General features: G+C 58.4%; 2 protein-coding genes across 15 annotated transcripts; one reads left to right on the top strand and one right to left on the bottom strand.

The window, feature by feature from the left end:
• Positions 1-649: 649 nt before the first annotated feature.
• On the bottom strand, positions 650-6,954 carry EMC10 (ER membrane protein complex subunit 10). Of its 6 annotated transcripts, none has more exons than XM_086353990.1 (8): positions 6,802-6,954; positions 5,617-5,689; positions 4,608-4,717; positions 3,689-3,793; positions 3,124-3,326; positions 2,876-2,969; positions 2,037-2,123; positions 650-1,823 (listed from the first exon to the last, which is right to left on the bottom strand). In XM_086353990.1, exons 1-7 carry the CDS (start codon positions 6,913-6,915, stop codon positions 2,037-2,039), a joined length of 786 nt encoding a protein of 261 aa, XP_086210116.1. In that variant the 5' UTR covers positions 6,916-6,954; the 3' UTR covers positions 650-1,823. The 6 variants fall into 6 exon arrangements, with proteins under 6 accessions (XP_086210116.1, XP_086210117.1, XP_086210118.1 ...); XM_086353991.1 differs by having other exon boundaries at positions 2,037-2,086; XM_086353992.1 differs by having other exon boundaries at positions 3,124-3,305.
• Positions 6,955-7,228: 274 nt separating this feature from the next.
• GARIN5A (golgi associated RAB2 interactor 5A) lies at positions 7,229-12,707 on the top strand. Of its 9 annotated transcripts, none has more exons than XM_086354033.1 (5): positions 7,229-7,316; positions 7,501-7,619; positions 7,975-8,105; positions 11,776-12,030; positions 12,530-12,707. In XM_086354033.1, exons 1-5 carry the CDS (start codon positions 7,247-7,249, stop codon positions 12,603-12,605), a joined length of 651 nt encoding a protein of 216 aa, XP_086210159.1. In that variant the 5' UTR covers positions 7,229-7,246; the 3' UTR covers positions 12,606-12,707. The 9 variants fall into 9 exon arrangements, with proteins under 9 accessions (XP_086210159.1, XP_086210160.1, XP_086210157.1 ...); XM_086354034.1 differs by having other exon boundaries at positions 11,760-12,030; XM_086354031.1 differs by having other exon boundaries at positions 7,939-8,105.
• The last annotated feature ends 32 nt before the right edge of the window (positions 12,708-12,739 follow it).

Here is a 12,739-nt window from a genome sequence, read left to right as displayed (position 1 = left end):
GGAGCCGGGGGGAGCTGCAGCAGGATCAGAATCCAAGGGCATCAGAAGACAGAAGGCACATGGAGGTCTCAGCATCATCAGACGAGTCACAAGAGGAACTCAGAAACATAAACACCGCTGTGGAGCAAAGGACGCGAGCAGCTCTCAAAAACACCGACTGCGCCACCACGGTCTGCAGTCGTGTGTTTCGGTCAAGTGTGAGTTTTGTGAAAAAAGTAGGTGGAGGGTGGGCTGAATGAGCTCGGTGTCCCTTTTCTGGTGGCACACGGGGCACAAGGCCACTCTCTGGACATGGCAGAGGACAAAACCGCAGAAGACACTGACCTGGAGCACAACGGTGAGTGCAGCTCAGTGTACAATGCCCAACTTACTACTCTGGTTACAGAGGGCGGCGAACAGCCTTCCCGCTGGCTGGTGCTGGCAGTCACTCCAGGAGGGAAAATTACCTGATCGAGTCATCAGGGAGACTCCACCAAGCACCTTCCTTGGCCATTTGGTCTGCTCGTAAAAATGTCTCTAACCTGCCGTAGTAATTCTTTGAGTCACGCGTCTGCGGGAAGTCAAACTCACACCAGGGACAGGCAGGTGACAACCTTCGTCATCCCGCTATTTATAACCACATGAAGCAGGAGGCAAACTGAACGCTGAATATTTAGGGGACGCTTTAATAAACTGCTATACACACACCGTGGAGCCTGATGTCGCCGTTACCATGACAATGGCAGCCTTTTTTTTTTTTTGTGGCGTTTCTAAATCACATACCCAGCCACCGGCAGAATTCAGTAGCACCTGTACATCCTGACAGTCTCTTAGCCTAGTTAACAGCTGCGTTTGCCTGTTAAGTTGCAAGCTGCAACTTTCCCAAACGTTTACCTATTTCATTTATGTTGTCGATGTTTTTAAACAGACAGAAGGAGGAAGGGAGATAAATGGCAAGGACCCAGCAAAGTCCCAGGGCAACGACCAGCCGGGAAAGGGATTCTATACATCCACTGGCCCCTGACTCCACTGCTGGGTAGATCGCTCTGCTTTGACTTCCAACATCACTGGTTCAAGCCCCAGAGCCTCTGGAGGACCTGGCGTCCTAACAGCAGGAATTCTCAACTTCCACTAGAGCCGTGGGCAGATACAGGCCAGAGCAGGGGGAGCAAGGCTGTGCAGATGTGAAAAGGGGGGGCCCCAGGCCGGCCTACCCCTTCTCTGTGCCAGCTCTGGGCTTCGGGGAGCCCCAGGGTGCCCTCAAGACCACAGACAGAAGGCTGGTGTCCCAATCCAGTGTCAGACAAGGGGCATCCCCTGGCCTGGTGGGGTGACGAGACTAGACAAAGGCACGAAGGCCGGAGAGAATGAGGCATGTTCCCACCCCGCAGGGCTTGGGAGGGCGGGGTGAGGGGGCCGGACGTGAGGTCAGAGCCGGACCGGGAGCGTGGGCTCTACCCTGCGGCAAAGGGATACCGCAGGGGCTGCAGTGGGGCCATGGGGGAAGGTGGGGTGCAGCAGGGCCCAGAACCCAGCCACCCCCACACCCACAGTTAACTCCAAGCACAAGAGGGGAGGGACTCCTGGGGAGGAGGCGCCCTCTGACCCCCACGGGATGCAGAGATGGACGGTCCGGAGAGTCCCTCCTAAGATGATCAAGGGTGCGGGCATGCTGGGCAGGAAGGGCGTGCTCCGGGTGAAAGAGGGCAGGCAGCACCCCGGCCCCGTGCCCCTCATCGGCCGCTGCCTCCGCCGCCACCGCCGCCGCCGCCCCCGCCCTGGCCCCCGGCATCCGGCGCTCCCGACATCATGAGGAAGAGGACGACTGGGACGATGTACATCCACTGTGAGCCGGCGGCACGGGGGCGGATGGGCAGATGGACAGAGAGACAGAGAAGAGAGGTGAGGTAAGCGGTGGCCCAGCCAGCGTGGGGGAGGTGGGCGCGGCGTGAGGGGAGGCGTGGGGGGAGTGGGCCCGGGTCCCCTACTGCACTACGGGCTGGGGGAGGGCTGGGGGGCTGCGGGGAGCGGGGAGACGGGAGGGGGCAGGTCCTCACTCAGGCCTCGTGCGGCGGCGGTGCGGGCCCGGGGGCGGCAGGACGCAGGGCTGTGAGCAACACGGCCCCCCCCAGGATGAGATGCCACTGAGGGGGGCGGGGGCGCAGGTCAGGGCCAGCGGTGGCTGCGGTGTCCGGCGGCCGTCAGGGAGAGCGGGCCGGGCCGGGCGCGCCCTCGGCCTCTCCGGGCCGCGTTTCCAGCGACCAGCACGCTAACCGAGGCCTCGCTGGCTTCCGCGACCCCTGCCCTGGCCCGGGTGGGACGGCCTCCTCCAGCCCCAGCGTCACCAGCACCAACGACCCTCGGCTCCCAGGATCCTCCCCAGACCCTGCCACCCACCTCCCCAGCCTGACGGGTGGACCCCCCGCCCCAACTCCCTCCTTTCTAAACCTGTCCCTATGGGGGGACAGGGATCTCTCCCTTCCACCCCGCAGCCCCAGCGCAGCTCAGGCCCCCTCTCCTGTCCTCGGTTGGCATGGACCCCGCCCCTCCCTGACCACGCCCGCCCCGCCCCCGCACTCCCTCCAAACTGGACAGACACTGCCTGTGCTTGGTCTGACCCCGGCCAGGCACCCAGGGGGCTGGTCCCGGCTCCCCTCAGTGCCCAGCTCCGGGGCGGGCTGTTTTCTGAGACCGGATGCCCCGTGACCACCGCCAAGAGCAGACACCGGCGGGGGAGGGCCAGGGCGCGGGGCTCCAGCACTCAGCCCAGGGGCCAGGGAGACGAGCACAGAGACCTGCATACAGGAGGGGAGCCGAGCAGGACGGAGCAGGGCTCAGGATGGGAGGGAGAGGGCTGGTGGGAAAGGGCCCCAGGGGCGCGCAGAACCCCACTCACATATTTAGCGAAGAAGGACTTCTGCTCCTGGGGGTTCTTGGCCTTCTGGGCCTGCTCCATCTCCAGGCGCTCGATGAAAGCCGCTGTCTCAGGCCTGGGAAGGTAGGGGTAGAAGGAGGAGATGGGATGAGGGGCCCCTCCCTGCCCAGAGCCCCAGGCAGCCCAGAAGGGTCGTGGGAGGGGTGGGGTGGGAGGCTGGCCCGGCCTGGGGGGCCTGGCTCTGTCCCCTTCCCACACCCCCTGCTCACCCGGGTGCTGTGACTGGTGGCTGCAACTGCACAGAGGTGTTGAACAGCTCCAGGTCCACGTCCTCCACCTCGTGGCCCCGGCAGCCCCCGGGGTACGTCACCACCGACACGCCCACCACATTGCCGGCCACATCCACGTGCAGGGTCAGCTGGTCCGAGAGGTGAGACTCTACCAGGGAGCACTGGGGGAGGAGGGGAGGGGGCTGAGAGGAGGAGGGCCAGCAGGGGCTGCTGCCCAGGCTTCGCCCACACCAGCACCCCCTCACAACCCACGGGGCCTCTGAAGCATCTTTCAAAGCCCTCCACGAGACCCCCTCTCACCCCACCAATCTCAGGTGGAATCAGCAGCCTCTCCAGCGCCCACAAGGCCCTGAGCTGCCCCATCGGAGCCCCCGCCAACCGGACTGTCCCTCTCCAGCCCAGGAGACCCTCGAAGGCAGGACCAGGTCCAAGCCTTTCCCATCCTTAAACGCTGGGCCACGGACAATGGAGGCCGAACGGAAGGACCCGGGCTGGAGCGGTTCGGCAAAGCAAGGATGGGGCCGGGTCCTCGTCGCTGACTCACCGCAGGGACAAAGGAGGAGACGTAGCCACCGGCTTCTGGGCCATCAGGGGCCCCAGGCCGCCGCGGGACCCGGACACGGTACAGGCCGTTCAGTGCTGCCACGTCCTGCAAGGGCAGAGAGGAGGGGGTGGCAGTGAGCGAGGCAGCACCCAGCCCCCACCAAGTCTGCACCCCCATGGGGCCCCCCAGCCAGGAAAGCCCCTCCCCACTCCCTGGCCCAGCCAAGCCCAAGACTCCTCCCACTGGCCTGCCCCACTGGGCAAGGGGGGAGGGGGAGGGAAGACCACCAGGAGGAGAGCAGAGCCCGGCCCAGCGACGGAACAAGTCCCTGAGAACGCTGCCCCCAGATTTGGGTCCAGTCCCACACCCAGACTGTTATTCCTTTAGTTTTTTCTTTCTTTCTTGGGGTTGCCCCAAGTGGCTTCTGGGATCTTAGTTCCTGGCTGCGCATGGAACCTGGGCCCACTGCAGTGAAAGCGTGTAGTCTTAACCACCGAGGCACCAGGGAAGGCCCGGGACTCCCCAGTTCTATGAGCAGCAAATTTTCTCTGGGGGTGACAGGAATCACGTGGGCACCATACTGGTCCAGGTGGACCTCACCCTGCTATCTCCCACAGGGAGGGCACCCAGGGGCCCGCAGCTGCCCAGAATGAAGCCTGTGTCCCCAGCCTCCCCTACAGCTCCATCTGGCCAAAGGGACAGAGCAGCAGTGGACTGTGGCAGCTTTTGTGAGGTTCCCCCCAAAGTCAGCTAGCTGGTCCCTCCGCCTCGCCTTCCTCCCTTTCTCCACCCTGCTGTCCAGAGCCCCACCTGAGCCCAGTACCTCCCTGCACCCTCCCTAAGGAGGACCCGGAAGTACGCCCGCTGTGCTCCGAGGCACATGCCCCCCACTCCAGCAAAGCCAGGGTCCCCTCCTCACCCGGAGCCGGCCCCGCTCCTCCTCGTTGAGCTGCCGCTGCGATAAAGACAAGGTGCCGTCTTGCTGGTTCCAGAGCAGCGAGCCCCGCTTCCGGAAGTGGGCACTGTCATCTGGAGGGGGCAGGGGCACACCCGGACTCAGCGGGCCACCACGCCTGTCAGCCCTCGCAGTGACCAAGTCACCTCCCCACCTGAGCCCTCATTGTTCCACCTAAAAACTGGGGACACCACCACCGTGTCTTGCCCACGATAGGTGCCCGGACTCCAGAGCTCCTAAACCTGGCCTCCAACTTGCCAGGTGACCCAGGGTCGCTCACATAACCTATCTGGCCCTCAGCTTCCCCAGCTGCAGATCATGGTGTACAGAGCTTGGGCACTCCCAAGGCCAGGCTTTCTTGGGCAGATGCCAGGCTCTGACTGGAGAGGTCTGCAGAGGGTCCCAGCTTCAGTGGTTATCATGAATGCCCCCCCCGCCCCACCAGAGTCTGGGTCCTCAGACTGCATTATGAACCCCTGGGCTGCACTGACATCTATGGGAGTCTGGATGCCTGCATTAGCGCAGTTTAAGCTGGGCTTTAGAGCAGGTACTGGCTCTGTTATTCACTTGTAAAAGGACCTTGTCTGATGTCCCTCTGCACCTCGGTTTGCTCTTCTGGAAAATGGAGCTATCCCTAACCCCTCCTATTTGCATGACTAGTCTGAAGATGTCTGAGTTAATACAGGAGGAGCATTTACCCACAAGGGCAGGGCACGGGACAACTGGTCAGGAAAGGCTGCTCTGAGCTTATTACCACCACAGTGACCTTTCTGACACTGGCATTTTTCTTACCAGTATAGGGGTATTCAAAGACAGAGCTTCTATTCTTCCCCCATCCAACTCCCCCGTGTTAATGCAAACACACTCCCAAGTGCAAAGCTGTGAGTGAATGGACGACGTGTTTCACATGGGGAGGCACCTGAATTCACAGGGCAGTGGATAAGTGTCCAGGTCAGGACGTTGTTGGACTCACCGATCTCAAATGAGTGCTCCAGTAGCAGCCCCACGGTGCCGCAGCCCTCACCTTCTCGACCTTCCACCCCCACCTGCGAGTGATAAAAAGGGACCCACTTAAGGACCATCAGAGTCCTCAGACCGGCAGGATCCAGGAACCCCAGGACAGACAGACCCGTAGGCTGCTTGCTGGAAGAGCCTTATTTTCATACCCATATCCAAACACTGATGCATGCTCACGATTCCACCGGAATCTGACCATTTCATGAAAATTTATGATCTGGACGGGCCCCAGAAAACCAGAGCCTGCAAACCAGTTGCCTCATTTTCAAGGCAACTACCTCCAGGTCACTTTCACGCCTAGCATCATAAATATTCATGAGTTAAAGGATAGCCTTCCCAACCTAATATTCAAGTGACCTCGATGTCACCTTAAGCCTCAACAGTCACGATGCCGCCATCAAGCAAATTCAAGATTTCAGACCTTCCTTTTCTCCAGCTCTCCAAATTTCTCCTACCTCTGCATACTCAACTCTCCACCCTCAAGCCTGCGCTACCTAGTTCCAGATTTTAATCCTTGAGCTCAACACTCCGCCCACCCCACGCGTATGCGGGAGACGGAACTCCTGCATTCTCTCGAGAGCCCCCTCGCCATTTTCATTTTAGCCGCCCCGACGTCTGATTTGCCAAGATTCCACCCGGGCCACACCTCCTCAAGCATATTCATGACTGCGGATCCCAAGCGTTCGAAACTTAAAGTCTTGCCCCGATCTCCTCTTTGGGTGAAGCCGAGTTTTCACCGCACCAAGAGCCCTCGTGCCAAAATCCCAACCGAGCCCCGCCCCCTTATGCATATTCACGAGCTAGAGCCTTCCTATGGAGAGGGAAATGGCAACCCACTCCAGTGTTCTTGCCTGGAGAATCCCAAGGATGGGGGAGCCTGGTGGGCTGCCGTCTATGGGGTCGCACAGAGTCGGACACGACTGAAGCGACTTAGCAGCAGCAGCAGCAGCAGAACCTTCCTAACCTCTTGCTTTCTCCCAGGCCTCATGCATGCGCAGGACTGCAGCCTCGCTTTGAACGGTTTTCATCTCGCCTTCCCTCCCGGCCCTGCGCAGCCTCGTTCCCACCTTAACCGACCTAAAGACCCAAGACCACGATCGCCGGCGGCCCTGCCCTCTATGCAAAGCGAATAAGTACTCACTCCCCGCACAGCGGCTCCGGACCGGCAGCCACTACCCCGCGCCCGGCTGGGGGTTGCTGCCGCCACCAGCAAGAGGAGGAGCAGTCGAGTCGCCCCAGCGGCAGGGACGGACATCTCTGCCCCTTCCCTCCAGCCCAGAGGCTGGAGTCAGGCGGGCGCCGCGGAGCACGCCGGGAGAAACGGGCCGCATCCCGTCGCCCGTGCGCCTGCGCCGGCTCCTTGCGTCTGCGCACTAGCGCCCACCGGTTACCGGGGCCTGACGTCACTGGACGACCGCGGCTCCCTCCGGGCGTCCGGGTACCGCCCCCTCTGGTGACGTCACAACCGTGGACTTCCGACGTATCGGCGCCATCCGCCGCCCTATGACGTCACAGAGCCCGCGGCCCCGCCCCCGTTTTCTCCCTGGGCACCGCCCTCCGCTCCTCCCAAGGGGCGGGGCGTTGCGATGAAACGGGGCCACGAGCCTAAGCCGGCCTTCGGTGGAGCAGGTGAGGCGGGACCAGGCGTGATGGCAGGTGAGAAGTGGAACCGGGCCTGGAGGGGTTGGATTAGGTGTGGGAACCAGGTGAGGGATGGGGCCTGCGATGCGGAGACCGGTAGCCGGGAACCGCCTACCCTCCGCGCGGGGCTGTCCGCCCTGGTTAGGGGACACCTACCCAGCCTCTTGGAATAGATCTGAGAACTTCGCCGCTTCTGTAGAACGCCCCCTGGTTCCAGCCTGTCCCACGGGCCGGCCCGGACGGCTCCAGCGCCATCTCCTGAGCGGCGAATTCGACCAGCTGCGAGACTTCCCCATCTTTGAGAGCAACTTCGTGCAGGTGTGGAGCCCCAGGACCCTCTGAGCCCAAGCCTGGGCCCCGACCTCCAGACCTAGGGAACCTCTCCTCGCCTTACCGCCCATCTCCTGACCTCCACACCCCACGCCCGCCAATACCTCCAAACCTTTAGTTTCTCTATGACTGCTAACCGTTGATTCCCTCAGTCCATGTCCCTGACTTCATACCCAGGTGACTCGACCTTTGACCCCAAGATATCTGATCCTCTTCTTGATGGTTAATTTTATTGGTTCATGCCCCTTAATCCTACCAAAATTCCTGACCTCTGATCCCTCCCCAACCTTGCTCTCCGTTTATCCAGCTTCTAACCTCTGATGCCACCCCTCCCCCGGCCCAGGTGACCCGGTTAGGAGAAGTTGCCAACAAGGTCACCATGGGAGTGGCAGCCTCCAGTCCAGCCCTGGAACTCCCAGACCTGTTGCTTCTGGCGGGCCCTGCCAAGGAGAATGGACACCTGCAGCTCTTCGGGTGACTGCCCCCGCTCCCAGCCTACACTGTGTTCCTCCTCAGCTCTGGGCACCCTAGATTCCCTGAAACACCTCCTTTCACCCGGAAGACCCCCAGGGCCAGGAGCCATGGATGGCTGCCAGCCCTCTGTGGGCTACTGGTCCACCCAGGAGAACAACACAGGGCCATCCACAGGGATCAGCAGTCAGGGATAGATGGACATGAGGCGAACCCCATGGCCACATCCTGGTAGGGGTCAGGAGAGCGGCCATTTATGCAGCACCTACTGCATGGGTTTCCTTGGTGGCTCAGACGGTAAAGTGTCTGCCTGCAATGCGGGAGACCCGGGTCTGATCCCTGGGTTGGGAAGATCCTCTGGAGAAGGAAATGGCAACCCACTCCAGTACTCTTGCCTGGGAAATCCCGTGGATAGAGGAGCCTGGTAGGCTACAGTCCATGGAGTTGCAGAGTCAGACACAACTGAGCGACTTCACTTTCACTGAATGGCAGTTGTCCCATGGACCATGCACATTGTCTCGTCTCTGACCCCATACTCTCATAACCCCATCCTCAAAAAGAAAAACCGAGGCCCAGAGAGGCGAGCCACTTGGCCAGGGTCCTAGAGTGAGTCAGGGGTGGCCTGGATTGGAACTGCCTGCTCCTCACGACTGGCCCCCTGGATTCTGGAGCCTCAGGCCACTCTCTCCAAGCTGCCCCTGCAGGTCTTTGTGTTTTGTTTTGTTTTTTTCATTGAAAAAGTAATGCAAATACACTCTAAGGTACAAAACACACAGCACAAAATGCACCCTTCTCCTATCCTAGGCTCCTGCCTCCAGCTCCAGCTGCAAATACCAAAGCATTTACATGAGTAGAGTATATTTACAGAAACATTCTGCCAGTGGCTTTCTTTTGTTTTTTGACTGCATGTGTGCTAAGTCGTTTCAGTAATGTCTGACTCTGCAACGCTGTGGACTGTAGCCCACCAGGTTCCTCTGTCCATGGGATTCTCCAGGCAAGAATACTGAAGTGGATGGCCATGCCCTCCTTCAGGGTATCTTCCCAACACAGGAATCGAACGTGTGACTCTTAGGTCTCCTGCATTGGCAAGGGGGTTTTTTTACCACTAGCGCCACCTGCATTTCATAGTTAATGAAAGAAAGGGGGAAGGGAGGGAAGGAAGGAAGGAAGAATGGAGTCACATTGTCACATACACACAAACACACACACAGACACACAATCCTTTGTTTCCAGTTCTGAAATCCAAAAAGTTTTTTTTTTTTTTTCAACTCATTCAGTGATATAATCTGATTCTGACCCAAACGAACTTGAAGCTACTTACAGCCTTTATTTATCCGCCCTGGATAAGTTGAAAACATTTCACAAAGCAGTATTCTGATGCCAGAACCCTGTACTGAGACATTCTCTACCACCTCCCTTTACTTTTCAATATTAATTGTATCCCACCACTTGAGTCACGACTTGCAGTTGGAAGAATATCAGGGATGGTGCTGAGAAGGGCTCTTTGATCTCCTGGTAATCTCCTTCTGCACTCTCCCTTCTCCCACCATAAAACATACCACAGAAGTAAAATCATTGAGCTTGCTCTGCCAACTCAGTCTCCAGACTCACCCCCCTGCCCCTCATTTCTAACCAGCTCCCAGCCCTGGGTGATTCTGTGCGGGGATGGACAGGTCCTCTTTTGGACACACCATTCAACAAACTCCACCCCCTTGGACATCAAGCTTGCATCTGCCTCTTGCTGTGATTACCTAATAGGGAATGTCCTTGAATGAATGGCTGCCTTCAGACAGCTTGGGTTCATATCCTGGCTTCACCTCTTCTCTGCCTTTGGCTAAGTTTCCTACCCGTCTGGGTCTCAGTTTCCTCACCTGCAACATGGGGATAAGAGGAGAACCCACTTTCCAGGGCTGTCGGGGGATAAACTGAGTAAATGTTTGTGAAACACTTGGAACAGCACCTGGCACACAGTATGAGCTGTGAAAAAGTCAGCTGCTTTTCTTCCATTTGGGGACCATAATAACAGATCGAGTCGCCTACTGAGGGACACTGATGTGTCCTGTGCCTGGGGGTGACCACCAGTGCAGCAGGCAGGGCACATCCATGCACAGCCGGGAGGGTGTCAAGTCAGTTTCTGGAGATACATTGCTGGGCCTGAGGGGGCTGGTGTGTAGCTACCCAGTGTTGCTAAGAACCTTGGTACGACTTGGGTTCAAATTCCTGCTGTGTGATCTCTGCCAAATTATCCATCCTGTCCGGATTGTTTCCTCTGCTGCCTTTTTTGGACCTTGAGTTAGGCTGGGGGCCTGAGCGATTCATATATTCAAATACTCAGTGAGCATTCATTGAGCATGGACCGTGGGTCAGCTGCGGATACTAAGGAAACAGCAGTGAAAAAAATCACACCAAACCCTCTGCCCTCAAGCTCACCTTCTACTAGGAAGGCAGACAAAATAGATGTCAGTTTGTCCAGTGGCTGAGGTCTGTGGAGACAGATCAGAAGGGGGTGAAGGGTGGGCATGGGGAGGTCAGTGAGGGCAGATGTGGTTGTAAATAAGCAGGAGGTTGTAAACAGATCTTCTGAGAAGGTGCCTCTTGAGAAAACTATGAGATGAAGGGGCTGAGCCATGGGGATGGTTGGAGGAGGAAGATTTCGGGCAGAGGAAACAGCCTGTGCAAAGGTCCTGGGGTAGGACCAAGCCTGGCAGGTTTATGGAACAGTAAGACCAGTATGGCTGGAGACAGTAAACCAGGAGAAAGGGCGGGAGGGGAGGACGGAGAAGGCACAAAACAGCGCAGATCTTGCAGAGCCTAGCGGTCAAGACCAGGACTCCGTTTCCTCTGAGCCCTGGGAGCGATTTGAGCTAACTCTCCTGTTGATTTGGCTCCGAGGTAAAGAATCCACCTGTAATGCAGGAGACGCAGGAAACGCGGGTTCGATCCCTGTGTCGGGAAGATCCCCTGGAGGAGGAAATGGCAATCCATTCCAGTGTTCTTGCCTGGACAACCCTATGGACCAAGGAACCTGGCGGGCTACAGTTCATGGGTCCCAAAGAGTCGCACACGACTGAGTGCAGGCACCCATTTCACCCGGGTGCTGATTGGCGCCCTCTGGCGGCAGTGTGGGAAAAGACTGGGGTGAAAGCGGGAAATTGTGGAGAGACTTAGAAATGGTTGGATTTGGAGTATTAATATTAGTACATTTTAACGGTGGAGCCATCAGGACTTGGTAAGATCGGTTAAGGATGTCAAAAAGACGGATCAGGAGCGATTCGCACAATTTCTGGCTGAGCAAGTGGGAGGATATAGCGAAGACGAAGAAGAAGAGGAGCAGGTTTGGGGTTGGGCTTAGGTCAAGAATTGGGCTGTTGGATGTTACATGTGTCTGATGTCGATCCAACATCCAAATGTTAAATTCAAGCAAGCAGCTATCTATTCGAGTCTTGCGTTCAGGAGGGGGAAGACCAGCGGGAGACAAAGATGGGCTCCGTGTCTGGACGAAAGTTTGGGATAGATAAAATGCAAGAGGCAGAGAAAGTGACAAGACTCCTAAAAAAAAAAAAAAGACTCCTTCCGGGGGCGGAGAGGGGCGCTGGGGTGGGCACTGCTGGCGCCTGGGAGGGTCAGATGCTGAGGCTGCCCCTTCCGCCCACCCAGGCTGTTCCCCTTGCAGTTCGTCCAGCTCTTCGTCCACGACGAAAGCCGCTGGCAGCTCAAGGTCAAGTTCCGCACTGGCCGTGCCTTCTACCTGCAGTTGCGGGCCCCGCCCGAGAGCCGCGACCGCGAGTTCGGCCAGTGGGTGCGCCTGCTCTACCGCCTGCGCTTCCACTCGGCCCAGGGAGCCGTGCCTTTCACGCAGGACTACTCGGCGCTGGAGGACGACGAGGACGATGACGAAGACGAGGACCGCGATCTGCCAGCGGGAGAGGCGAGGAGGGGGAGGGGGGTGGGCGAGGCTCCTGGGTCGGAGGGAAGAGGGAGTTGAGGGCCTGGATCCCGGATCTGAGAGTGGAGGTGACCCAGAGCCCAGACTCCTGAGTCCTGAAAGGGTGTTCTGTCTCTGCTCAGAGTTCAGGAGGCTCTCAAAGCAGAGCAAGGTCCGCAGGGCCTTGATGCGCCAACAGAGATGGCAATGGTTTCCTAATGGGGCATCACCTACCCAGCCTCCCTCCGCTTGACCTAGCACGCTGGGATCTGGAGAGGGAATACCTAGGCCTTGAAGAGTCGGCCAGGCCAGTTCCCCCGAATGCCTGGGGAGGGGAAAGACACCAGTCTTCAAAGGGGACAGTGGAACCTAAGGGGCCTCTTCCTTGAGAACCCCCCTGCTCCCCACGCCTTCCCAGGAAGTACAAAGCGCCCACTCACCCATCCCCCAAACAGCAGATACATCCACAAAGCGTCTGAGACCAACTCTCTCTTGTACCCAGCTTCAAGCCATGGAAGCCAGACTTGACCCACAGATGTCTGAACTCTGGGGACTCTGACTCCTCCAACGTTCTTTGAGGTCACCAAAAGACCAGAGATCAAAGTGTCCCCTACCTTGGGGCCAGACAGATGAATTAATATTAAAGTTACTAAAGATTGGGCACTTAAGAACTAAGAAAACCGGGTCACGAGCACTTTCCCCATCGTCACCA

This window comes from Bos grunniens, chromosome 18 (genome assembly GCF_055505025.1).
Source record: "Bos grunniens cultivar Pamir isolate PY7600 chromosome 18, Bosgru_T2T1.0, whole genome shotgun sequence".
Lineage (NCBI taxonomy): Eukaryota > Metazoa > Chordata > Mammalia > Artiodactyla > Bovidae > Bos > Bos grunniens.
The sequence above is the reverse complement of the archived record's forward strand: the minus strand, read 5'-3'. Positions and strand labels throughout refer to the sequence as shown.

What these genes read in the sequence shown, in the direction of transcription:
- EMC10 (XM_086353988.1), bottom strand. Translation starts at nt 6,915, where the DNA reads ATGTCCGTCCCTGCCGCTGGGGCGACTCGACTGCTCCTCCTCTTGCTG. An exon ending in CCGGAGCCGCTGTGCGGGGA is followed by an intron (nt 5,690 to 6,801) that starts GTGAGTACTTAT and finishes TATCACTCGCAG; the next exon opens with GTGGGGGTGGAAGGTCGAGA. An exon ending in CCACCAGTCACAGCACCCGG is followed by an intron (nt 2,970 to 3,123) that starts GTGAGCAGGGGG and finishes CTACCTTCCCAG; the next exon opens with GCCTGAGACAGCGGCTTTCA.
- GARIN5A (XM_086354026.1), top strand. Translation starts at nt 7,374, where the DNA reads ATGGGGCCTGCGATGCGGAGACCGGTAGCCGGGAACCGCCTACCCTCC. An exon ending in TTGAGAGCAACTTCGTGCAG is followed by an intron (nt 7,620 to 7,938) that starts GTGTGGAGCCCC and finishes CCGTTTATCCAG; the next exon opens with CTTCTAACCTCTGATGCCAC. An exon ending in GCGATCTGCCAGCGGGAGAG is followed by an intron (nt 12,031 to 12,529) that starts GCGAGGAGGGGG and finishes TCTTGTACCCAG; the next exon opens with CTTCAAGCCATGGAAGCCAG.